Below are 24,247 nucleotides of genomic sequence, written 5' to 3'. Positions count from 1 at the left end.
CCCAGTTTCTCTATTTTTTATGAATATTTCAAATTACAATGCTTTGAATTAGTAGTGTTGCCGGATCAACACATGCAAGAACCTAGGATGGACAAAGTACTGCATAAATTGAACAAAGGTCCTTATGAACTCACACCACCCATCTTCCCAGACGCCATGCTCCCCCTCTCTCCACTTCAACAATTGAAGTGGGCATATGGCAGCATGAGGTACCCACATACAGAAGAATGTGAAACCCACCTCCTAGCCTTTTACTACCTCTAAAGCGAAATCTAAATTGGCAACAGAAAAGAAAACTGTATATTAATATATCTGGATGGAGCAAGAAGGCCTTCTGCCAGGGACCTTTAGGATAAACTATACCAATGTACATCACAGAATCCAAATTTCCTACTGTGGTACAGGCAGCATCGAGCTTCCAAACAAGAGGACACAGTAAAGGCAGCACTCACCTCACTAAACATAGGTAACTTTTTGGCAAAATCCACCACTCTGGTAATCGCAGGCGTGATGATTTTTGTAAACTGGCTAAAGGCTTCCAGGTCCACTTTCCCACCATCTGGGGCATTCATGATTGGCGCCTGCCCAATATCTTCAGGCTGTGGACACAAAAGTAGGACAGGTGTAGCTTGTTGACCGCCAAACAAGGCACTTGCAAAAGATCACAAGGACAAGAAGCAGACGACTTTAGAAAGTTAACAAGTCTAGTGCAACTATATACATTCAGAGATCAGGCGCAATGTATAATTCTGCGTAAAGAGTGTAATGCGCTCTACATTGTCTTGCATGGAAATATCGATTCATACAGCTGGAGTCGGATTGTACTGGTCATTCAAGGAGGCCAAGGGCCAGAAAAGAAACCCACTGAGTGCACACAAAGCAACGACCTCATATGCACTAGGCATTCTGGCATGTCCATAAAGTCAAAGAACAACCAGCAGAGAGCAGCAGTGAGTCAAGCCGCCAAAAGGCCTATATGCTGGCTGCTGAGTCATGCTGCCAAACCTTAACACAGGTCTATGCTGGCTGCTGAGTCATGCCGCCAAACCTTAACACAGGTCTTTGCTGGCTGCTGAGTCATGCCGCCAAACCTTAACACAGGCCTATGCTGGCTGCTGAGTCATGCCGCCAAACCTTAACACAGGCCTATGCTGGCTGCTGAGTCATGCCGCCAAACCTTAACACAGGTCTTTGCTGGCTGCTGAGTCATGCCGCCAAACCTTAACACAGGCCTATGCTGGCTGCTGAGTCATGCCGCCAAACCTTAACACAGGCCTATGCTGGCTGCTGAGTCATGCCGCCAAACCTTAACACAGGCCTATGCTGGCTGCTGAGTCATGCCGCCAAACCTTAACACAGGTCTTTGCTGGCTGCTGAGTCATGCCGCCAAACCTTAACACAGGCCTATGCTGGCTGCTGAGTCATGCCGCCAAACCTTAACACAGGTCTTTGCTGGCTGCTGAGTCAATGTTAAAATGACAGAATTATGTCGAATGCCGTGTGTGCGTGTTTGTATATACTAAACACACAAATACACACCAAGCTAAAACAAGAATTACTTAAAAAAAGAAAAATAATACCTAAAATATATGGGGTGGCCACCTGCACACCCGAACTCCACCTTTTCCTGAACCCCACTACAATTACCATCCACAAGATTCTAAGCCCCAAATTCTTTCATGTACAGCTAAGCATCCTGCACTATTATTGGATGTCGCACTAGGTCGGACAGGTGTGCTTTAGCGGTGTGTAATTCCATCTGATGAATGGCCGACTGCGCTTCGAGTGCCCGCACGTGGGTGTCCCTCGTGCTCCCACCAGCAAGCTCGTGTTCGCTTTATTTTGAACACAAAGTGCTCAGATGTACCTCGAGTGGTATGAAAACACTCGCAATGCAATACATTTGAAATGCTGCATGGCCAGAAGAGGCGTTTGGTTTGCAGGTAGACATGTGTAAAGCTTGCTTGTTGAAACTAATCACATTGTTTTGACTATTTGTTCTCTGGGGCCAGAACTGAAATCGCCAGTTTCTTTGTTGTACAATGTGTTTGTGTCATCAATTGACACACTTTTACTTAAAGTAACAATAACATCTATGGTGTGGCACTTAACCAAACCCAGGGCACGTGGAGCCATCCTTCAATAATGCGCTGGCCTGCTTTGCTCGTCCCCCACATGTATGCTTTAGCCGCACCCCAGGATACACACTCCCAGATAGGTTGCAGCGTAGGACTATGGGCGTACCAGGAATTTCCTTTTTTGCTTCCAGTGGCTCCCTTGTGCGTTGGTGGCCATGTGTGCGTCGGTGACCATGTGGATGAGCTCCCACTCCTCCAGGTTTGGCTCGGGGCGGTGTATGAGCGTCTTCTGCAGCTCATCCCGACGTCGCTTCTGCCGGTTTTCTTCTATCAGCTTCCGCTTTGCCAACCTCTTGCTGTCGTCCAGCACCACTGAGGGAAAGAAAGAGCAGGAAAGAGCATGACATGCAGCGAGGCCTCCCGAAAGAGCTTGCTTGGTTGTCCAGTATGAGGCAAAGGAGAAAAAGAATTAGAGAGTAAGAATGAAGAAAAAGGCAAAGCAGCACACAAAAAAGGAAGGACTATGAAACTGTGGAAAGAAATGCAAATGAAAAATGAACCAAGTAAAGAAGGAAACCTCGCCAACTAACAAAAAGAATTCAGGTGATAAATTCCTTTTCTGGATCGGATGGCAATAGGGAGAATGGTTGGACCTACAATAGTTGGTATTTTTGTTTCTATTGTAGAAGTATTATTGTATTTGCCCACATCCCTTAACACTGCACCAACTGGTGGGCATCCCGTGATCCCTTAACACTGCACCAACTGGTGGGCATCCCGTGATCCCTTAACACTGCACCAACTGGTGGGCATCCCGTGATCCCTTAACACTGCACCAACTGGTGGGCATCCCGTGGTCCCTTAACACTGCACCAACTGGTGGGCATCCCGTGATCCCTTAACACTGCACCAACTGGTGGGCATCCCGTGATCCCTTAACACTGCACCAACTGGTGGGCATCCCGTGGTCCCTTAACACTGCACCAACTGGTGGGCATCCCGTGGTCCCTTAACACTGCACCAACTGGTGGGCATCCCGTGGTCCCTTAACACTGCACCAACTGGTGGGCATCCCGTGGTCCCTTAACACTGCACCAACTGGTGGGCATCCCGTGATCCCTTAACACTGCACCAACTGGTGGGCATCCCGTGGTTTTTCCGACAGTCATTACTTGCAAGTATTTACTTTGAAAATACTTCGAATTATATAGGGGGGGTTGAGGGGTTTGTGGTACGTGTGCTAGTGTAGAGAAAGGTAGGGCTTGGGGGGATGGTTAAGGGATTTTTCTAAGTAATTTACTTTGAAGTAATTACCGTCGGAAAAATGACATGGAACCATCCTCAACTGTACAATAACATATCGGCAAGATATACAACATGTGTATCCACCGCCGAGCCAGGTCAGCTCCCATGTGCCGAAATACTTCAAGGATTATCCCATACCCGCACACAGAGTGCGGTTCCCTCTGATCTGCCCCCGTGCTTTAGCATGGCCTAAAAGCATCTTGAACCCAGGACCATGCCAGCAGCAGTGCCCTACGAGACCCAACACAATAGCATGCACTGCAGTAAACGGAGGTGCATGCAATGTGCCAGTTGCTGTGGCTACGTAGATCATTTAAATTTACTGTAAGCCATCGTTTGACCTTTTTCATATTTGTATGACTTTAATCGTGTAATGTTTATTATGGGGTAGTGTTGTCATTTGCGATTAAATTTGTCTAACTTTATAATAATAAAGAAAGGCAAATAAGCAAATTAAAGAAACAAATGAGGAATGAAAGGGCTGTGGAGGGCTGTGTTTAAAAAGAAAAGAAAGGAAGTTATGAAGGAAAGAAGGGAAAACAAAAAAAAGAGTAAGGCAAACGGTAGAATGGGGTGGAAAACACCACAAAGAAGGAATGAAATAAAATGAAAAATAACACAAAAATCAAGCAAAACATGAAAAGGCAAACTCACAAACTCTTTGGAAAATTCGTTGTAATGAATGCGGAAAATTCCACTTGACACCGTGGGAGGGCAGATTCAAATTTACTAGAGGAAAACGCCACCATGTAACTGTGACAATGTTTAGCTTCCTGAGTGAACAGGAAGAATATGGCAGCGCAAGCTGTGACAGAAGCAGAACTTACAATCTGTGGCCATGCCAACGTAGGTGCATTTTCGGAAGCGGCATTCTTGACACTGGTTCCTGGTCACTTTGTCGATCACACATTTTCCTTCATATTTACAAGAATAGGTTGGGTGGAGGTTTTTCTGAATGGTTCTCCGGAAGAAACCCTAGGACATGTAGGAAAAAGAGCAAGAGAGAAACGCATATTAGGCAGATAGATCTCTCCTGTTTTGACTGTCTACGCTGTGTTGCTGAAAGTGCGTCTAGGTTTCCGCCACACTTCACAGGTCATTTGCTATTTAAGACCTGATATCTCCATGTCAATATCCGAGTCATCGTATGCAACTATGATTTTGCAGCACTATATCTTTGCTACATATTTATTTTATTTATTTAGAATTCTTCTATAGCGCAAACCTGGCACGGTTGCATAAAAGCGCCTCACCAAAATACAAATATAATCGCATTTAAGATACAAAACAACAATACACAACCATAAAACCGAACAATGAAACATCACCTTGCATGGATGGTTACAATTGTCCAAGAGCCCTTAAGATTGCCACAACCAAGATTTCAGAAATTTTTTGAACTTAAGGTAGTCGGTAATTGTTAGGCAGAATCATATGCAGTACCCTTGGGGAACACCACACACAATTAAGAGTACAAGCGCAAGTACAAATTCACCTTTGGTACAAATCTGTACTATACAGTAATGTGGTAGCGATGGCTAAGCAGCCAGACTTATCTCAAGAGTAAAGTGAGCAGTGTCCGAAGTTACACAAAGGACAGCAATTGCTATGGGTCAAACCAACACTGACTCAAGGTTTCTGAGTGAAAGAATATACATTTATTTACACATTCATTTGTAAAACAGTTCACCAAGTAAAGCAGCAGAAAAATCACAATCTTAATATACTACACAACACCCAATCAATTCTGGACAAGTTAGCTCAAAATAAAGTGTGAGCAAAATGGCACTCCAGCAATTTAAAAAGGGAGGGAAAGACAATGTTATACAAAATCAAACAGCACCAACATGTATGTATGCAGGGCAATCTAGAAAAGGCTTACTACAATGAGGATTCAAATCAATAGGCCTGGGCCAATGTTAATAGTTCAGAGTCTTTGCAGAGGTTCACACAGTTCAGAGTAGTTCACGGTTAAGTCTTTGCCAAGAGTTCGAAACGAGGTTGGTTGAAGGAAAGGTTATTTAAAAGAGTAGAGAAGGACAAGCCCTTGGATTGGCGAAAGATTTAAAACACTTTCACTGCGGTCGGACGGAACAAACAACCGGGTTTGAACAGTACCTTAGAAGAATGCTGTAGCTGAGGCAGAAGTTCCTGGCAGATCCTGCAGGCTCACGGTTCCTGTGGCAACTGTCGGGCTGATACGAAGGAGGAAGACTGGAGGGTCCTGCACTGCCCAGGGAACAAACCAGCAGCAGAGCAAAGCAACAAATAAAAGGTGCGCTCCTTAAAACCCAAACAGGGTCCGGTCCTCCTGGCTATCCGGTTCACTGCAGTGGCAACCAGCAAATTCGACCAGGGGAGGGAGGCCTTGCTTGGTGTTTGGCGAAATGGTTGGTCCACCAGCTCAAAAGAAGAAGATTCCTTGCAGATCTTCTCTGTCGTCGAAGTTTAGGAGATTCGGACCCGCAGCAGGGCTTCACCGGGGCTTCAGTAGTTGCAGCAGTACTCTTCCTTTAGCTTCTCTTCGGTTCTCTTGATCCAGTTGCGACTCCGCCTTCCAAGTCCCAGATACCTGCTTTTTATGCAGTTTTCCCCTATTCACACAGCCTGGCTGTCAATCACATAGCAGGGTGGCAGTCCTGGCAGGACAGTCACTTAGCCAATGAAACAAGAGTGCGATTTGGGGTCTCCAAGGAGACCCTGTGCGGGGGGCCTAAAACCCCTCCCTCACATCCTGTCTACCTAGACTCTCAGGCGCCTAAGGAGGGCTTCTTTGAAGAAGCCTGCCAAAGGACGCCGAACAAAGGAACCAAACTTGGTTTGGCGCACAGAGTAAAACATGAGAAAGACCTTTACAAAATGAAATGACGAATAAACCCAAATGGAACCAAATAAAAGTAAATGGGATCCCGCGGATTAAAGTTTGAGGCTACTACCATAGCCTAAAACAGTACCAAGGCTATTTTCATAGACCACGGAAGGAAAAATATGGTTGATAACAGTGCCTGTAAAAATGGAAGACAAAGCTGGTATAGGTGCTAGAGTAGAACTTGAACTAGGAAAGGGGGGACCAGTCACTATTAAAAGGTCAGCATCATTTTTAATAATAAATCCAGAAAGTTAAGTTAAAACGTATAATTAAATTCAATGGTCCACAATACAGTACTTCACCTCCAATATAAAACAAGGAATATGTAACAGGCTATCAGTGCAAGCTAAAACAACTTCACAAAACATATATATATAATTGGTACATATAAAACAAACAGTGATGTACCAGATTCAATTAGGATTAGTGTGTCATAAATGAATATCTCTGTTTTAAGTCCAGAGAACTGTCTCGACATGTTTCTGTTCTTTCAGCATAAGTGTAGAACATTCATCAGGAGGAGTTGGTTAGTACGAGAACACCTAATTCCTATTGGATCAGGGGTTGGATAAACGTCTGTCTCATAGCACCTCAATTGGTGCTTGTGGGGGCTCTTTACTTCGAGAGGCGAGTAGGAGTAGGAGAAAATTTCAATCCTGTACTCTTTAAACAAGTAGAGCGTCCGCATTGTCAGTATAGCTATGATCGGTGGCGGACAAGTTCAATCCCCAGTTGCAACGCTAATGTTGCTTGGGTAGAGGCTAAAATGCCTGGTGCTGATGGGGATAGTTCCGCGGGGTCGACTAGCAGAACGAAGGCGCTGATGGCGGATACCAGTGCCACCAACCAAATCTTAAAGAAAGGGGAATTAAATAATGTTCCATGAGACAGACAAAAAGGGATAACTATTAACACTTTCCAGTACTCTATGTAAGATAGTTTGTACTGGGTCTGTGCATTTAAAAAGACAAATAAAGTCAATGGCAACTTTACATGTTCTAGGAGACCATAGCGAGTCCCAGAAAATGGAGTTTAAAGTGGGAAGTCGGAAAAAGACAACCCTGTGTCACTGCACTAAAGGTGCTGTGTGACACACAGTAAAAAGATGATGCCTATGGAGTAGGTGAGGCTGTGGGATGTTTTTACCCATGCATCCAAGCCCTACAATAAAACTGTGCAGTACTGGCATGGAAAACATCATGATGGCCAGAACTCCCCAGAGAGTGCACAGGGAAAACATGAAGAATAGGCTGCCACCCATTTTTGCCTATGTTGTGAGCACTGGAGGGCACTGCCTAAAACCACCAGTGGGCTACACACACAGTAGCCTGAAACCATTGGGAATGGCAATGCTGATTGCCAAAATGCAATTCAGAACTGTGGGGAATTCATTTTCTTAATCCAAAAATGGTTGCATTACCAGTACTCACCACTATCAGAAAGCCAGCGTTTTAAAACCACCAGACTTTTGTGTAAAACTGAACAAATGAAACAAAACCAGACCAAGGAAAGACTTGCTAAGAGGTGGATACAATGTAAAACTATATTCTGAAATGACTTGAAGGAAGTAATTATTTAATGTATATGTAAAAATTGTAAGTGATTTAAACTGGGTACAAAAAGTGACATTTAGCTGAAACCTGGCTTAATGAAACTGGATTCTGCCTGACAAGTACCCCCGGCAGGAGTTGAAACCTGCTCAGCCACTCTCCCCCCTTGCCAAAAGGAGTTGTCACCTCTCTGATTAGATTAGGGGTGGAGCAGCTGGGGACTACAGGGAGTTGAACAAAGGCCTGTCCTGGACTCAGGCAAATGTTATATTGGGGGTGTCGTAAAAGTGGCTTCCTCTTAGGGGAAACTGGGAGGGGCAGTGCCTCTGCTAGCAGCTGAGCTTGGGGGAAGTGGATAAACCAGTTATTCCACCCTGTGATGTGGGAAGCCACACCCCTTTTTGACCAGGGCATGATTTTAAAAAGATAGATAACTCATAGTGCGGACTTGTCAATCATATAAGTAATATCATTATTTTTGTGATTTTTATGTGAACATTTTGAGAGGCGTTAGGACCCTGTGGTGTATTCTGGGGGGTTGCTAGCGGAAAATAGGGTCTCACTCCAAATGTATGCATGTTAAAAATCTGACACTTTATCATCTGTAACCCATATCCCTGGTGCACATTTGTGTAAAATCTGGAAAGGTTTAGAGGTCGTTATCTGGATGAAAAGGGGAGAATTCTGTCATCAGTGGACACGACATCGTACAAAGACAGGGATCGGATGGTTTGGTGCTACAGAAAATATGTTAACTGGACCTATAATATTAGAAAAATGGTGCATAGATAAATATGTATTTGGGTCAGAAATAGATTTGTGTGCAATCTGACAAGGGGCGGTTCCTCTGACCATAAAACCTACAGCATCACTGACTCACATTTCCTTTCCCCAATCATGGGAGAGGGGAGAATTGGGCCAATGACAAGTGAGAGGGGCAGGTTTAGTTATGACCAACGCACACACCCACTTTCCAAAACACATAAAAAGAGACTGCAGGGACAAGTAGAGACAGTCAATTCCATTTGCTGCGGAGCATGCTGACCGACGACTTCACATCCAGAGATACAACACTTAGACTTCCAAGCTAAACAGAGACTACAGAACTTTGAACCAAGAAGGCCCAATGCAAGCAAAAGTATTTGTCAGCAGGCCTCAAAATCATTTGCAGACTATTCACAGCCGGGCTGAGCTGTTGATTCTGGCCTGAAACCCTGCGCCAGAAAGATTTAGAAGCAGTGCTGTACCCAGAGAAAGCAGAGACACCCAGAAACCAGACCAGAGATCCAGAGTGACCCAGACCGCTGTGAGCAGAACCAGAGAACCAGTGACCCAGATCGCTGTGAAGTGCCGAGACCAGAACCGGAGTCCAGTCCAAAACCTGACCAGGCACATTCCTGCACAAAATATATTGTGAGTACCTAGCAGAACTGTGCAGAACCTATCTCTTAGTTAAAATAATCTAATCCAAACTATTTTGAACTACGTAGAACAGCATCCTAGAAATCGTGTCATCTGTCATTTGTAAAGCTGCATAACTGTCACCTGTCAATTCTGAAGCTGCAAGCTGTCATCTGTCATTTTGAGTTTACTTTAAATCCGAAAAACGACCTTTACAAAGTCGTTCATATCTCTGGAACCATTTGTCCTAGGAACTTGGTTTAACTTTCCTCTGAAAGCTTAGAATCTCAGCTTTCTACTCCTTATACTTTTGCCGTAATCACGATTCACGCACTCGCGAATTTTGCCGCAATTTGCAATTTGGCTTGATTTCTTTACCTGTAAAAAGATAGCAGCTTTTTGCTTTCCTCTGCTAAAAATTTGTTTGCCTCTTAATAACCATCCCTGAATCATTGCTAAAGTGAGCCTGAGCTCATTCCAAGTATCTCTCACTCACCCTGAACCTCCTAAAGGGAATTAAAAGCATTTTCAGCACATTTCTCACTTCATTGCCACCACATTCAAAGCACTTGGGCCTGTGTTTTAAAAATCATACCAGTTTTCTCTAAGCTTGCTCGGGGGGAACTGAATTCCGTATTGTATTTGATTACATTCCTGAGAACTGTGTGCTCCTCTTTCCATCTACTTCCATTTCTTACATTGCGTAGGGGAGGGGGGTGAATTGCCAGAGAAAAAGTGATTATCTTATCTTTTGCTAAAATCATCTCAAGTATTTCTGTACTGCATTTTATTCCTCATTGCTTTTCCCTTGAAATCATAAAAGTATTTTTGCTACTTGATCCATCCTATACTAACTCCTCATTGATTATAAAGAGGTGTGCTAGTGTCAGATTACCCATTGTTGATTAACATTATATTTATAAGGGCGATATCGATTATTAATTTATTATAAAAGCGTGGTATCTGTATTTTGTTTTATTTCTCAAATAAACTTTTTAAACTTGCAAAACAGAACTACTTCTTGGCTCAGTGGGGTCAGGGGGATTCTAAGAGAGGGGTGTTATATAGGGGTAGTCATCCAGAACTCATGAACTGGACATAAAGATACATCAATAAGGGTTTCCATTCAGTATCCCAGACTAGGCATTGACTTAGCTGTAGTGTTGAATTGAATCCTCTTACAAGGCTCCACAGTCTATTAACACAAAAATGTTAAACACACAGCAAAACACATGTAAGAGTGGGAAAAAAGGCTCACACTCTTACCAGGTGAAAAAAGAAATCCTAGAAATCCAGCAAAGCTGCTGAGGGACTCAGTAGGTGAGGGAAATTAGCCATTCTGGAGAATTCTCCCCAACAGTAATCACAAGATCATCACTCAGCAGGGCATTCCATGCGCTAACAGCCGCTCCTGGAAAAGATATTTTCTTAGTGGAAGCCAGTTTGCAACTCCACACTTCCCAACACCCAGAGGCTCGACTTTCAAGATCTCTTGAAGCCCCTCAAATCTTTAATTTCTCAGCTAGGTAACTGGGGGTTTGCCAATGTATTGCCTTATGCATAGTAAGGAAGCCAGTGCAAGGACAGCAGGATTGGGCTCATCTGATCGAATTTCCACACTCCCACCACCACTCGTGCAGCAGTGTTTAAAGCCGCCCTCAAATGAGCCGGTGAAGAATGCGGCATACCAGACAAGATAGAATTTCCATGAGCAATGCAGGACGCTACTAAGGCTTGTACCAAAGTATGAAAGTGACACAGTGAAATAAAAGACTTAACTGCCCGCAAGGCATACCAGTGGAGGTTAGCCGATTTCACTACGGCATTAATATGAGTAATCAAATTAAGCCACAAGTCTAACATAAAACCCAGCGATTTCACCACCTGTGGAAACATCTGGAATTCTCACATGAAGGAACCAATTAAAAAATATTGGTTTAATATTCTAATGGGACTCTAAAATAAATTCTCCCTTTGCCTAGTTCAATAAAAAATAAAAAAATTTAAAAACAAATCCGTCATTCAGGCTTCAATCTCAGCCAGACACCAATACGTGACATATATGTATCCGAAGAGATTCTCAGAAACAATTGTGTATCGTCGTCTTACTGGTGCATATAAATAACAAATGTAGCAACAAAATTGCCCAATGGCACCATACAACGGTTGAACAGCACAGGCGAAAGAATTGAAGTCCTAAACGGTTCAGAGCAATTCTGTCCCATTATCACCAACTGCTGTCTGGTAAACAGAAATGACAGAAACCACTGCAATACTTGTCCTCTAATTTCCATCCGATTCCTTAAAGTATCAAGGCAGATATTATGATTGATGGCATTGAATGCCATGGATAAATCTAATAAAATGTGAAGATGAGAACCACCAACATCCTGAAATTCTACCCATCATCAGGAATCTGTAAAGACGCTGTTTCTGTGCTGCCCCAGTGCGAAGAGCGCTTTGGGATGGGGCTAATAACTTTTGATTGGTTATCCACTCAGCCAGTTGGTGAGACACTGTTCGCTCAATACTTTTCCCTAGAATTGGAAAATGGCCCTGTAGTTGCCCATAACTTCCATATCCAAATTGGAGTTTTTTTTAATAGTGGTGATGCATGCCTCCTTGTGTATGCAGCAGGATCATGGAAACGCCAGGGAATTCTCATCTTTTTAGCTGCTTAACATTGTTAGGGACGGTCTTTTAGATGCTTGAGTTTCAGTGACACTTCCAGCTTTCCTACTTAGCACAGCTCTAGATTTCTTTTTTTTTTTAAGGGCGTGATCTTTACTCCAAAGATGAGGGGAGGATGGGAGGCACCTCACAACAACCAACATGAAACCAAAGAAGGCAGAATCATATCGGTGCTTAGAAACACTGTGTTGCTGTATTAGTGCCTTATAAAAATCCCAAAAAATAAAAAGAAATATCTCAACGTCGCCTGACGGACCCCAACGGAAAAGACCCCAATGCTCAGTGACCGGTTTCTCTAAACTAAAGCTGCCACCAGCACATCAGAGCTCTTGCTTCTTTCCCCCTCAACCTTGCAAACAGAACCCCCACCCCCACAAACAGCCTTCCATTGTATATCCGCCAGAGCACCAAGAGATCACGCAAGTGGCAACAGTGAGTGGTACAAGTTCCCATAACATTAACATTAAAGGTTAATACTTTTGTTTTGCAGTCTGACAGCTTATTTCAAGCCACATGGTTTTTAAGAAAAGGGGAACCAAGGAATTTGGAACCCGAAGCACTGCTAAATAAGTCTTGACCTGAAAAGGGTGTTGATGGCATACATGTCAACATTATCCATTCCATTCAGGAGACATTAATCCAATCTCGTTTTAACTTTGCATTTTGGGATTTATAGTCCTGAGTTTCTAACTGGGAAACTCATGACTACAAGTCCCAAAATGCAATGTTAAAACCAAGACTGGGCAAACTCCCCGAGATTGGATCATGTTGGCATGTATGTGAAGGTGACCTGGCCCACCCGAACATCCCCACTGAGTCACTATAGACAGTGTTGGATGGTATAAGTGTATACACTGCTCTGGCAACTATGCAAGTAACTTCCCAGAAAGGGTATCCCAGCTCTCACAGGACTAAGGGCTTAAAACGGCAGTTCCTTTAGCTGCACCAATACATATTTCAGCTTCTTTGTTGGAACTGTTCCGTAATTTTGGAGAAACTATCTTCAATAGTTTGCTGGAAAATCCATGCACGACGTTTACCTTGACAAACAAAAGGTAAGTGAGCAAGTGTTGACACCAGATACATGTACGCTATTGTTCCAATAGGTTACATCTCTTTTACCAGGTCACACAAGTGACCTATAAATACACTGCATGCATCCTCTGTCAATTGTTCTACCAAACCCCTGTAGACTTATCTAGCGTCCTTGAAAATCACCATGTTCTCGAGGCTGTTATTCGAGGCTCTCAGGAGCCAGGTGCCATCCTGGAGAGGAGCTGGAGCCTGTTGAGAAGTAGGATGGCATGTGCTTGAGAGAGCAGAGGAAAGACTGAGCTCCACTCAGGTAGACATTTGATGATTTCTGTTCGTTGTTCACCAAGGGGAACCAGTGACAGAAGTGAAATACACTAATGTACTCCACCAGCTCATTGAAAGAGCATTGCTGGTGAAGTTGCTGGAAATGAACACTCATTTCATATTTCCCTGGAGTTGTGGGCAGATTAATAGTTGGTGTAGAAGACTTTCTGGGGGTGCTTTTAAAACAATACATACCTATACTGTTAAATGTGTTTTCTGGTCATTGACATCTGTGAAGATGTTGGCCTCCTGAGCTGGAAAGGAGAAGGTTCACTGTAGTGCACCACCATGCAGGAGGCTACCAGTGAAGAGACTGACACGATGCCCCCATTATTCTGATAGCTCCACCCATCGATCTATATATACTTGAAGTATCGTGAGGCAGAAACAAGGATCAAGGACTCTTTGAAAGCCTTCCATGTTGTAGCATAGAGAAGACACCTTTCGTCACTTAGGGAATGCATTGAGTGGTCAGTGTGGTAGGGGTCAGCCTCTCTAGTTCAAGCACTTCACAATCAATTGGTGTTTTCTGTGTAGGGCCAAAGGAAGTCGAGTGAATGAAATCACTGACGGTAAGTGGGTGTACTTTAGAGCAGAGGTCCCTATCTTCCTGAGGCCTGGATCAGCTTTGGCTATCAGGGTGGACTGGTGATACAGCTGTATTGGTATTAATGCAGCAACAGTTCTCTTTGCAAAGACACTGTGGCACACTGTGACAATGTCTCCTATCCGTGCCTGGGTTTGGGTGATGCAGTTGTTGGTATGGTTCCCCAGGAATGCGCCAGAGGTCATCTGGGGATAGTCCAAATCCCAAGGGCCCAACAACCCTTCCTCAGAATAAACGGAGGACTCAGCCAACGCCAAGTTACTACTGTGGTTTATTACAAAAAACCAACAGGGATCATACAAGACAATCAGGATTCTCCAGTACATCTCACCTTTACAATGCATGCTCCCCAGTTTTGTTGCTGTATGTCGTCATCACATGGGCCCTTCCCCAAAAATCTATCCCCACTGCTGATTGGGTGCTGAGAGTGGTATCCCCTATAGAGGTTATTCTTCTGGCCCTTGCATGTCAGGTGGTGGACCTGTCCCGTCCCCAAGAAACTATATTACATTGTTGCAGAGTACTGGATTTACCATTGGCCCTTGCGCCTTGCCATCCTTCCCTGGATTTCTGTTTCTTGATTGGCTGGAACTGGTCTCCCCAGGCCTGGGACCCAGTTTGGTTCTCAGCCCTCTGTGCACCTCTTCACGGTGATGTGAAACCACTGTGTGTCTGAATTGTATCTGGTAGTACAACGCCTTTGCCTATGAGTGTGTGTCTCCACGTTGCAGCACTTGTTCACCTTCCGCCTGGGCTGCTGAGAACGGCTTGTATTCCCACCACGGGTGAATGCCCATTGTCTGGTCCGGCTGCATCACATAGTTGTGGACCACAAAATTGAGCTCTTGGGTCTGCACTTGTGGGGAATCATTAAACTTTTCTGCAGCTGGTCTCCTCGTCGTCTGGAGCTTGGAATGTGTTTATGTGCGACCTTGACTGAGAGCTCGATCTGCGCTTCGTGCAGCCTGAGCCAGCACCTCTTGTCTCGTGTTCTGTGGCTTTAGGCCTCCTGTAATTGTCCTTAGACTTATAAAATGATTTCTACATGCTTGTGCTGTGCTAGGTTCCCTATAGATAAGTCACACGTGATCCTACCAGGCTGCATACTCCTGTAGTCATATAGGGTTAATTGCCAAAAGCATCTGCAAGCTTGCTCAGGATCTCTTGTCGCCTTGCGTTTTAGCGTTACTGCATTTGACCAATTAGAACAATAATAAAAGCTTTGATAGTATGTATATGTATCTGTCCTCTACCTACAGAAGAACTGTGTAAGCATGTTCTTCATGCATGCAAATGTGTGTTTGTGTAATGCTGTGCAGGGTTGCGAGCATTCTTCATGACCAACGCTGCTACTTTGTGGAGTCACTAATGACGTCAGCACAATGGTTGCTTGGTACCTATTCTAGACAGTCCAGTATGGTGTTAGGGTCCACGATCTCTGTCGGATTCTATGGATCTGGAAGGACATGCACAGCATAGGGTAGAAATGGTTGTCTCAGGGGATACCTTCCTGCATAAGAGTCAGGCAGGGGTGCACTTGGGGTTCGTCCAAAATAGGATGGGTGACTGAGCGGTCCTGGCTCTTCGCCCTGCCAGGTTCATGGTGGTGAGGAGGGGCTTTCCTGGGACCCTCTCTTCACGGTGGTCATGGGAGCAGCCATCTGCCATTTGAAGCTGGGCCCTCTGGAGGTACACGGGGGAGCCCCAGACCACTAGACCTTGCCGCAGGGCTAAGGCAGAGGGATGTCATTGGAAGTGCAAATCTAATCTCTCTGCCCTTTAGAGGGATGCTCATGTGCGGCGAAGAAGCCTATACATTTGGGGCCGTGCTTGTTGTGGTCATTGATGAATACAGCAGTGGCATGCATGGTTTAGATGTAGAGCTGGCACAACAGTGGCTGCTTTGTAATAGTGTGTGCAAGGGCGGCCTCCCTGGCAGACACCCGTACGAGCGTATCATATCCAAAATGGTGACAAAACATGAAGTCTCCTTGGCTGCTCGCATCGTGGTGGGGAGACATACGCTCAGGTAAAGCTAAAACAGTGGCATCACTGCCCCAATCTGTCAAACGCCTGATAAGTTCAAACATGTGTTCCCACTCCTGATAGAACAGCCCAATGGGGAGGGGTTAGGCACCTAGAACGGTGGGTGATCTAGCATAAGCTACAGAGTAAAGAGATGGCAAGGGATTTGCAGAGGTTGCTGGAGAAGGAGGAAGAGCAAGACGGGAAGATATGGCCGAAGAGAGGCAGAGGCAAGGAAGCGACGGGAAAAGCAAAGAGAGGCAAGACGCATAAAAGAAGCTAGAAATAGGTAGAGGAAGGAGCCCAGGAAGGGGGGTGGAGAGAGGAGAGGAGGCTGGAGGAGCAGGCAGGAGAGGTGGGGAGATCATCAAAATAGAGGTGAAATAAGAAGAGAAGAAAAGCTGGAGGAGAAGAGATATTCATGAGGGAGAGGCAGAAAATCAGGGGAGGTCAGCAAGAGACACAAGGGGGAGGCTAGAAGAGAACCCTAAAAAGAGGCATGAAGAGATCATCAGTGAGAATGGTGTAGGGAAACCGAAAAATAAGTTAGGGGCTGTAGGGGGGGGGTACGGAAACTCCAAGATGGAAATCCAAGGGAATAGCAGGCAAGCAGTTGGGAGTGACATCCAAGTTAGAGACCGTCTTAAAGAGATAGTTGGCGAGGAAACTGCAGAGGAAGGAGGAGCAGGAAAGAGGCGATCCTGATGAGTTGTTGAGGATCAGGAGGAGAAACACCCAATGCCCGACTAGTCCGGGCATTGGACTGGGGAGACAGACGCACATAGCGAAGTGTCGAGGAGGTAATGGAAGAGAGTCAGCTTGAAGAAGACAGGACAGGAGGTGCAGGGGATGTTCCATAAGGCACAAGACCATTGCTATCCATCTAGGTGAGCAGAGAGGATGGGATATTGGGGAGATAAGCCTGGGACCCACGCTAGAGACTACCTCCCTAGACCAGTCTCTAGGCAAACATAAATTGCCATCTTCCTGGTGGAAAGTTTGGAGTTTTGCCAACATCTACTCTGCCCCAGCTTGTACCCTTCAGCTGGCTTTGCACGTGGGCCAGAGACCAGGGACGTCATTTCGCCAAAATGTTAGGGGTAGCGGAAGTCACATCATATGACCTCTGATGACATCACAGGATGTGATGTCATTTGACCCCAACCCGAAGTGACATCACAGCGCTGGAACACAACCTTAGTCCCCTTGACAAAACTGGAAGTGTCATCACATAACATTGGTCCTAAGTACACTTCGAAAAATATGGTTACGATATCACTGTGATGTGATATACATTTCATATAAGAATGGATCACCATACGTCTTGTTAATATCAGCATGTATAGGCCAAAATTACTGCGAATGCAAGGCAAAATGATAATAATGTTTTATTATATAGCATTTACGCTTAAGCGCTTTATATAGGACAAATATACATACAATATCACCGGACCTGTGTTTGGTACTCATTTATAGACCATAGAGGGCTGAAAGGCTGACTTGGCATTGTCTGGATTCGAACCTGCAGGTCACACATACACACAGCAGCAGCGAGCGCTGAACCCACTGAGCTATCTTACCGGCTATAGCTATGTTACCGGGTATAGTAAAATGAGCAATTACATGTCTGAATGTTCTCAAAGTGAGAAAGCAAATTACACTCTGTAGTGCTATCATTAAACTGGTAACTGAGATTTAACAGCAGGCCAGTTGATCTGCAGGTCTGGGGCAAAGTTGGCCACATGTCAAGCCTGCATAGATCTACTTTACAGGCTTCAGAGGTTGACAAAATACATACCACTAGGGGGGGGGGTTCATAACTGTATTAAAGATTTGAGAGTAGCGCAGGGCAAGCAGCGCACTCACACGGCATCCCATACTCTGGGCACTCGTTACCTCATACATGCAAACAAACATCCTGAACAGCATGCCATGGAGATAGGAAAGATAGACACATTACACCACAGCATTGATTGTGGCACAATGAAATCAAGGGCCTCTTTATGTGCTATGGTCAAACATTTCTACACTGTACACAAGCTTTTAGGCACAAGGAATTTGTGAAGTGACCGAGGACACAGAGATGGAATGTCTTGGGATGATCGTAACAGAGACAACGGCAGAAGAAAACATGCTATAACTGCAACTTGCGAAAAGCAAAGTACATAGGCTGAAAATGATGCTTACCCTACTCTAAATGCTTTTTGGAAGTGTTTGTCTCCATTGTGAAATTGAGGTGTTTAAGAACAGACTAAACCTTTAATGAGTCTGACAATTGTATCAAATTCAATAAAGACAAATAATGTGTTATTCCTATTCTTTCTTATTTACGGCCACTGTTCAAAGTGGTACACTTGTGGAACTCCCTGTTTTTTTCAGAGGCCTGACCAAGAAAGCCAACCACTCCAGAAATAAGGCGCTGTGCACAGACCAGGAACTTACATTAAAAAAAAAAGATTTTTTACATTTATTTAATGGGATAGCAAGGGACACAACAGGGGTAGCAGGGGAGACCTCAGGGGTCGCAAATGCGACCCACAAATGACGTCCCTGCCAGAGACCCAGGAATAGGCGTCTTCCAGACAATGAGGATGAGAAGCAGACAACACAAGAAATACGGCGGACAGACTATGAGTGACTGTAACTTGATATGCACAGGAGAGGAAACGCAGAATGATATGCACAAGCTAGTTCGTAACGATGAAACTCAAGGAAAAGTAATCCTGCGGTTGAAGTTTGACTTTGCATTTATCTTGCTCGTATTCCACACTCTCCACCTACCATTTGGCCAAGTTACACTTTGCTGCATTTCTATAGTTTTTTTTAACCACACAAAAGATAGATGGGGGTTTGGTTAGGTATATATATAAAAAAGGAGGGTGCGTTTAAGGAACGCAGGGGGGCCTCCCTCTTCTTTTTGCAGAAAATAAGGCAAAACAGTTCGAAAGAAACGGGCAAAATGTCCTTTGGCCCAAAAAAGTAGAGGAAACTTCATAGATCCCTCTTGTTTGACACAACCATGAAAAGTAAACCTTTGTCTAGATATACCCGATTGTGACTGCCGATCCTCCCCGGCTATGTGAAAACCACCTGCTTTCTTGGTCTGGCGTGTAAGGGTTCTCTAGTAATTAACCTGATGCTCTTCCGTTGATCCTGTCGTATAGCCCCAGTCACCTAATAAGAACATCGGAAGGCTCTACAGGACCATTTGCCTTCGTATCGACTCCAGAGCTCCAAAGCCCAAATATTTTGCAATGTGCACCCGTGGTTTCCCCGTATGCCGGAGTGGCCAAGTCCCTAAAAGGTTGTGATAGCAAATCACACTTTATGGTGGAAGCGCACAAATCATAGCCTGCTTTGCTGACATTTTAGATATTGTTACACATGACTACGACCGTACCGAGGTTCACTCAGTATTACCACCTAGGACTTCAAGGTTTAGAACTTCTTCTTGTTTACAGCAAAGGGCCAGCGCTCCTATACAGGGTTTCTCAAATCCAAGCCTTGAGAGACGGAAACATCACATTTTCCAAATAACCCTCATTCATATTCATGAGATAAATGTGCATACAATGATTTCAAATGTATGCAAATGGAGCACATGGATATTGAGGGATATCCTGAAAACGCATCAGGCTTGCAGATCCGGAAACCTCGAGTTGGACAACCCTGATAAAATATGGCACTCCAACCTTTGGCTCTCTAGATTCTTTGGACTGCAAGGCCCCTCATGCCTAGCTAGCATAGCCAAAAGCAAGCTATCATGGACATTTTACCAAAGAACATCTGGAGAGACAACCTAACGGATGCAGACCCCTGATCCTGAATTTTACGGGGATACTGAAGCACCATATCCAACTATACATAGTATTAGTCTCCCTGCTGTGAATTTCCAGGGCACTGGGGATTTTGCAAAATTAGAGCGGTTACAAAACTTCCAGCAAATTACAGTACGTTTATACTGTGTCCCCTCTCACATAGCCTTAACCACACATTTGCAATAAAGACTTTTTCATCAAGATGCAGATATGAGCTCTCACCAGGTGGTCTGCTGTCGAGGTACAGAATACTACCCGAGAGCAGGAATCCTATAGCGTTTTCAGGATATCCCTAATCAATATTCATGAGGAGAAGTGTACACACATACATTTAGAATCATTGTATGCAAATGTATCTATTGGTTCAGCAAGAGGCATGCATGCAATACTGGGACATTATTACATTATCACAGTCATTATCAGAAATTGGCTATTTCCTAGTTTACAATAAATATAAAATTACCACATTCTCAACAACTAACACATTACATTAAGCCACCAATTCGGCTATGCAAACCATGAATTTACGCCATACATAAAAAGCAGCACCTGTCACAACCAGGGACGCAGACTCCTTTGGTTCCAATCTATTTTGGGGAGCAAAATTCTCAGCTAACTGGGACACAAATGTGGCATACACCTTTCCATAGACTACTTTTAACACCGGGCAGTTCGTTAGAATATGCTTTTCAGTCTCACATATTGCGTGGCAAAGTCGGCAGCACCTCACCTATGCAGGTGAATTCTTGGAATATGCAACACAGCGTTACACTTTATATCAAGCTGCCATGTCACTGACCAAAGCCACTAGAAATCGGACAAGAGGAAGTGCCACAAAAACTGTACAAAGGTCCCAGACCTACCAACGGAGTAATCTGCGCCAGTGAAATCTTGGCTCGCCTGACACACTAGCAGAGAAGTCTGTGTCGTGGTTGCCAGTGAGAGACCTTCCTGCTGGCTGTTGGGCTTAGTGAGGGCATCCTAGGTAACACACTTTGGCATCTGCCAAATGCACTAATCCAGGACAGTTCGCTTTAGTCTTCTCTGATAGAAGTCAATATTTTCACTACAAGGGATTGCACAAGTCAGGTAGGACATTCATTCACTGTGATGATCAGCACCACTCTCCTGCCATGAAGGACATTCATTATCAAAAGGAGTCTCACACACCAGCCAGGAAGGGCGATCAGTGGAATCATTATCATTATTCTCAAGTTAGGAAGCAGTGTGATCATTTGCATAAGTGGCAAGTAAGGAAGCACACTTACTGTGATGATCAATAACACTCAACAGTCCAATACTTTGACAGTCCGCATCACTCACCTAAAAAGGGTTTTACAGAGGCCTGGTGAAGTGATCAGATGTGAAAATAACATCCAGTTACAAACCTTTAGTAGTCAAGTTTAACTGGAACAAATGTAAACAAATAGTGCCGCACAGTGTTCTACCTTGGACTACAAAACATCTTTGAAGACAGTAATCAGATCAGAGACTCAAAATGTGTTTAATTTAAAAATAAGGCAACTTTTAGCGATGGTCAACAAAATCCTACTTTCCCAAGCACTATGAACCTTACTGCCCACTGGCAGCATTGCAATGTCGGTGAACAGTAGATTTTCACTAGCAAGACAGACACCATGAGTCAAGCCTGCAACCAAGTATTCATATCATGGGGTCAAGTGGTCTCCACAAAAGAACACAAAAACGATATGAAGTTCAAAACCAATGTTTTATTGGGTGTGACGATTCAGGGGAAGCCCTTTCTCATGAGGAAGGGCAGGGGTGGCCCCTACCCAATAGTCATCCCCTAGAGGTGGTTTAATGCAGGAAGACCTCATGTGGAGAGATTCCCCTCCCCTATTGGGGATGAGAATGACCACTTGGGTGATAGGTGGCACAACACTAGAACCCACACCCACCCAAAACCTCTAGCACATTTTCACACTCTTCCTCTGACTGACACACCTATATGCTATTGTAACATTAGGTCAGTTTCATCAACTGAGATGAAGATCGTCTGAGAGGCAAAGGTTAACCGCAATGTAATTACTGAGAAGAGGTTCCAAAGAGCCATGAAGAGTGACTCATGGAACGAGAGAAAACGTTCAAGTGCTCTGAGGAGGAGTGGTCACCAAAACAACATACAAACCTATGAAGGAGGGAACTGTCCTGGATGCGGGCCAGCTGAGAAGGAAAGCAGCATGGAGAAAGTCCAGCCCGGGAGAATCAAAAGTGGTGCAGAGAATTCTCCGGGGGAAGCAGAAAGCAGTCATCTGCTAGAGACGAGAAGCAGGTCGTGAGAGTCCTTTGCCTGGGGGTGTGAAGCTGGTCGGGAATGTGGCTGGAGGCTGACACGCAAGGCGCACCCTTGAGTAGGTGGACCGTACGGTCCTGCAACATTGCCTACACCACCGGCCTGTCTAGCAGGGACAAAGTAGTAAGACCCCAGGAAGAACCAGCAGAGCGTCCCGAAGTCAGCGAAGGTAATGGGTGTAGCACGGGAATTGGTAGGGGCAGAAATCATGAGAATAAACACAAGTTAACTGGAAATACTGAATGCAAGTTTATCGAACTTGATCATACGAGTAATCTTCCTCATGGCAGCACTTGCCAGGGGAGTGAACCAAGTGGGCCTTCGAAAAGGGGAGGACATTAAGGGTTTGGAACCGAGACAAGACAAGGGTCTTGGACCCGAAGCAAAACCAAGTAAATACCACCTGGAGCTGCACTAGTGGCAGAGAAGCCCACTGGCCATCAGGGAAGGGGTTGGCACCCTGTCCACAATTGTAGTGAGGGAGAATTGCCCACTGGGCACTTGGAAAGGGTCTGGGCCTACCCAGTGCAATCATGGGGGAAGAGGAAACCACTGGTAAGATAAGAAGGGTCTTCAACCAAAGAAACAGTAAAACAGAGGAAATCTTCCTCATCATAGTGGCAGAGATAGGTATCCTACTCACAAGAGAAGGATCTTGGATCCTAAGACGATTTGGGACATTGTTGACAGCAAGTTACCAAGGCCAAGCGTGTATTAATCAGAAAGCACTGAATAACAAGTAATACCTGAAGAAGGGAGTAATTCCCCCTAGCTTTGTGTGTCAGGAGCAGACCAGGAGAAGGGAGGCATTCCATTGGTCTCAAAATAGAAGTCAAGCTGGTGACGCCAGGGGAAGGGGGTCATTCACCCAGGCCTTGCGTTTTGTATCAAGAAATACATGGGGAGCGAGTCATTCCCCCTGGCTCTCAAATGCATCTCTAGTTCTCTCCCTGATGCCTCCCACAATCCCTTGTGGCAAACAGACGCTTCTAGTCAGTTTGCAGATACATTGTAGCTTGGCCCTCTTTTTCTGCATATCCTGTATTGGATGCACTGCATCATGTTATCTCTCTTGGTGGACCAGGCAGCCCACAGTGCCACAATAGCCACTAAAAGTGGGTCCAGGCTGGGAAGTATAGTCTGGTGTGAAGGCTCCCGATCACCTTCCTGCCCTGGGGTCGGTTCCTACAGCGACAGATAACCACAAGCTCAACCGGTGCGCCAACCATGACAGGATGAGGGTCCCGGTGGAAAAGGAGGGGCGCAGGCAGCCCTCCAGTCACACTTGCCCGTTCTCTCTGGCCTCACTGTGTCAAAAGCCTAGCCCACTGCATTGCACGCAGCATCACACAGTGTGCTCAGGTTCCCTTTATAACGCAATGCAAAGGGGAAATAGCGGCTCTGGAAAGAAGCTTCTTCTGCCTTTACTTTTCCTGGTTCTGCCCACAACGGCTGCTTATAACCCTTAACACCCGAGGGAGCAGGGGAGAATTCCTTTGGCCATAAAATCTCGCTTTCCAAACACCCAATGCCCAGGAATTCTGTTCTCCGTGGGCATGAGGGCTTACTTAAAAACAATTTACTTATAAACAAGGGAATGTAGGTGATCCATCGTAAACAAGGGGTCAGCAGAGGGTCTTAACAACTGTAACAAAGATCGATGTTACCCTCTCAACATTCTGCCTCAATGCTCACTAGCACCAACTGGACGCTGGAACGCCGGTTGATACTCCTGATCTAGACAACGTTCCAAGCCATCTGATGGCGAGCTCCTGAGCCTGCCATCTTCCCCCACCAGATGTTCTTTTTTCTAATGTTCCCAACCCCCATCCTCAACTCGACTTACCCGATTGTGGCGGCGGCACGGCCTGGTGCCTTCCAGCCCCCATGCAAATGGAGGGGCTCCATCCGGAGCCACGCCTTATACTACCACGGTGGCCATCTTGGAAAAGCATTTTCATTCTATTAACAGGACATACGCTGCTTCCCATTCAATGAATGAAAATAGTGTTTTTTTTTAGCACCCCGGGTTACTGCTTCAGTAACCTGGTATGCTAATGGCTTTCTTAACCCGTTCCACAGTCCATACCAGGGGTAACATTCCAGGGCCCTTGTTAACCGCCCTCGTGGTGCTCGGGCCGTTAACTCTGGCTGCCGGGCCGTTGCTCCTGGTATGGCCCGTGGAACGGATTACGAACGCCAGTGTCTCCTTCAGCCAACATTCCATCAG

The 24,247-nt window shown here is 45.1% G+C and overlaps 1 protein-coding gene across 5 annotated transcripts in view; it reads right to left on the bottom strand.

Annotated features, from left to right (window-relative positions):
* Positions 1-24,247, bottom strand: part of LOC138570179 (thyroid hormone receptor beta) — a 1,132,895-nt gene that overhangs the window by 18,624 nt on the left and 1,090,024 nt on the right. For all 5 annotated transcript variants that reach the window (XM_069648855.1, XM_069648857.1, XM_069648856.1 and 2 more), the window contains 3 exons: positions 4,211-4,358; positions 2,245-2,450; positions 453-599 (listed from right to left, as the gene is read on the bottom strand). In XM_069648855.1, the coding sequence (XP_069504956.1) occupies positions 453-599; positions 2,245-2,450; positions 4,211-4,358 (501 nt within the window). The remainder of the gene's footprint in view (positions 1-452; positions 600-2,244; positions 2,451-4,210; positions 4,359-24,247) is intronic.

The sequence above is a fragment of the Ambystoma mexicanum genome, chromosome 2q (assembly GCF_040938575.1).
Source record: "Ambystoma mexicanum isolate Mex_15411 chromosome 2q, UKY_AmexF1_1, whole genome shotgun sequence".
Lineage (NCBI taxonomy): Eukaryota > Metazoa > Chordata > Amphibia > Caudata > Ambystomatidae > Ambystoma > Ambystoma mexicanum.
This window is presented reverse-complemented; position numbering and strand designations above follow the sequence as displayed.